We start from the raw sequence: 1,929 nt of genomic DNA, 5'->3' as shown, positions 1-1,929 counted from the left end.
ACCACCTTTGTATCTTTGTCCTTTGTGTCTTCTGGATATAAATAGTCTGTTCTGTGTTGCTTTTTTTCTGGGGGTGGGAGTGGGTATTTCTATGGAGCAAATTCTCATGGCACAAGAATACAAGGCAGTATTAAGCTTGGAGCACAGCCATTGCTAGCTCTCTTTGGAGAGCATCTTACAGGGTTCCCTGAAGTGACACTCTCCTATACTAATGTCTATTAGAAAGCATCTTTGTTTTACATTTTCACCACTATTTTAGGGTTTCATGTATTCTAGGCTAAGCCTTGAAGCCAATCACTCTTAGATTATTATTATTATTATTATCTGAGGATTATTTTTAACTTTTGATCTTCTGGTCTCTACCTCCCAAGTTTCATGAATCCCAGCTCCTAAGAGGAACCTTTAAAGAGTGGGGTGGTGTACTTCATGTAGGTTATTGTAGTTAGACAATGTCTCATGTAGCCAAGGTTGGCCCTGAACTTCTTCTTCTTTTTTTTAAAGTACAGCAAGTACTTCCGAGCCAGTTCTCAGCCCAGCCATCTAAGTTTATTTGCTTCTGATTTTTTAATCCATTATTTTTGACTTTTTACAGCAAATACAGACAGCAAATACAATACTTAGACAGTTTAGAGTTGTTGACAAAATACAGTCATTTCCAAGGGACTTATTTCCTTAGATCTTTAGAAAAGGGTTCTAGAAAGCTGCATTCAGAATCTTCAATGTTCTATTTTAGTTATTGTTCTCTGTGGGTGACCAGATGCACATGTCCAAGTCTTGGTGTGCAGGTGGAAGTCAGAGGACAGACCCATTTCAGAAGTCGATTCCTCTTCTACTATGTGGATCCCAGGGCCTGAACACAAGTCATCTGGTCTGATGGCTTTTTAACAAGACACTGAATTAAAGTGGTTTGGGGAAACACTTTTAATCTTCACTGTGTGAGGAATTACAAGAACAATAAATTAAGTCATATGTTGAACCAAAATTTCCTTTATACAAAGTATTAAAATACAACTGCATTTCTAAAATGAAATCATAGGTATACAGTTGTAGTCATTAAGTAAACTAAGTTAAACGCTATACATTAAAGAGAAATATCAATGAGGCAAATATATGAATGAAGACACTCCTGAACACCCTCATTTCATCGAGCATCAAAAACCACCAATCTTTTAGTCCTTTTCTTGTACATTATTCTGTATCCACATTCTCTGCATCTGATTGGATCCCTGGATTTTATTTCATTTTCAGTGTGACACTCTCCACAAATATATATCATTGGCTGCTGCTTTGGTGGTTGAACATCTTTCTGGGCATCCATTGCTAGTGCCTCTACAGCACGAAGAAGCGTCCCTTCTCTGAGCACGCAAAGGCCTCTTCCGGTCCTTGGCCCTGAACTTCTTATCCTCCCGAGTTCTGGGATGTCACCTCTTGCTTGACACTTGACATAATCTTTTAAGTTAAATTTTTTTTAAACATTTATATACATTTAGTTCTTATACACAACAAGGAAACAAAGCCAGATGTAAGGGCACACACTTTTGATCTCAGCACTCAGGAGGCAGAGGCAGGTAGATCTCTGTGAGTTTGAGGGCAGCCTGGTCTACCTACATAGAGAGACCCTGTCTCAAAACAAAACAAAAAAAAGTTCAGAAAGCCCAGAGTGCTCAGTACAGATTCAGAATCTAGAAACAAAAGAGGGCCTGGTTCAATAAGGGTGTATGGGAATTCTGCTTGTATATATGCCTGTGCACTTGGAACATGCAGTGCCCTTGAAGACCAGAAGAGGGCATTGGATCTCCTAGGACTGAAGTTATAGAAAGTTGTGAGCCACCATGTGGGTACTGGGAACCTGATTCAAGTTCTCTGGAAGAGCAACCAGAAACAGAGAGGGAGAGGGAGAGGGAGAGGAAGAGGGAGAGGGAGAAGAGG

The 1,929-nt window shown here is 39.8% G+C and overlaps 1 protein-coding gene across 1 annotated transcript in view; it reads right to left on the bottom strand.

The window, feature by feature from the left end:
* Positions 1–904: 904 nt before the first annotated feature.
* The window catches only part of LOC114624824 (DNA-directed RNA polymerases I, II, and III subunit RPABC4), a 2,747-nt gene continuing 1,722 nt past the window's right edge, over positions 905–1,929 (bottom strand). Inside the window, exon 3 of the mRNA XM_028771940.1 lies at positions 905–1,329. Within this exon, the coding sequence (XP_028627773.1) occupies positions 1,142–1,318 (177 nt within the window). The 5' untranslated portion in view covers positions 1,319–1,329 and the 3' untranslated portion in view covers positions 905–1,141. The remainder of the gene's footprint in view (positions 1,330–1,929) is intronic.

This window comes from Grammomys surdaster, unplaced genomic scaffold (genome assembly GCF_004785775.1).
Source record: "Grammomys surdaster isolate TR1022 unplaced genomic scaffold, NIH_TR_1.0 210, whole genome shotgun sequence".
NCBI lineage: Eukaryota > Metazoa > Chordata > Mammalia > Rodentia > Muridae > Grammomys > Grammomys surdaster.
The sequence above is the reverse complement of the archived record's forward strand: the minus strand, read 5'-3'. Positions and strand labels throughout refer to the sequence as shown.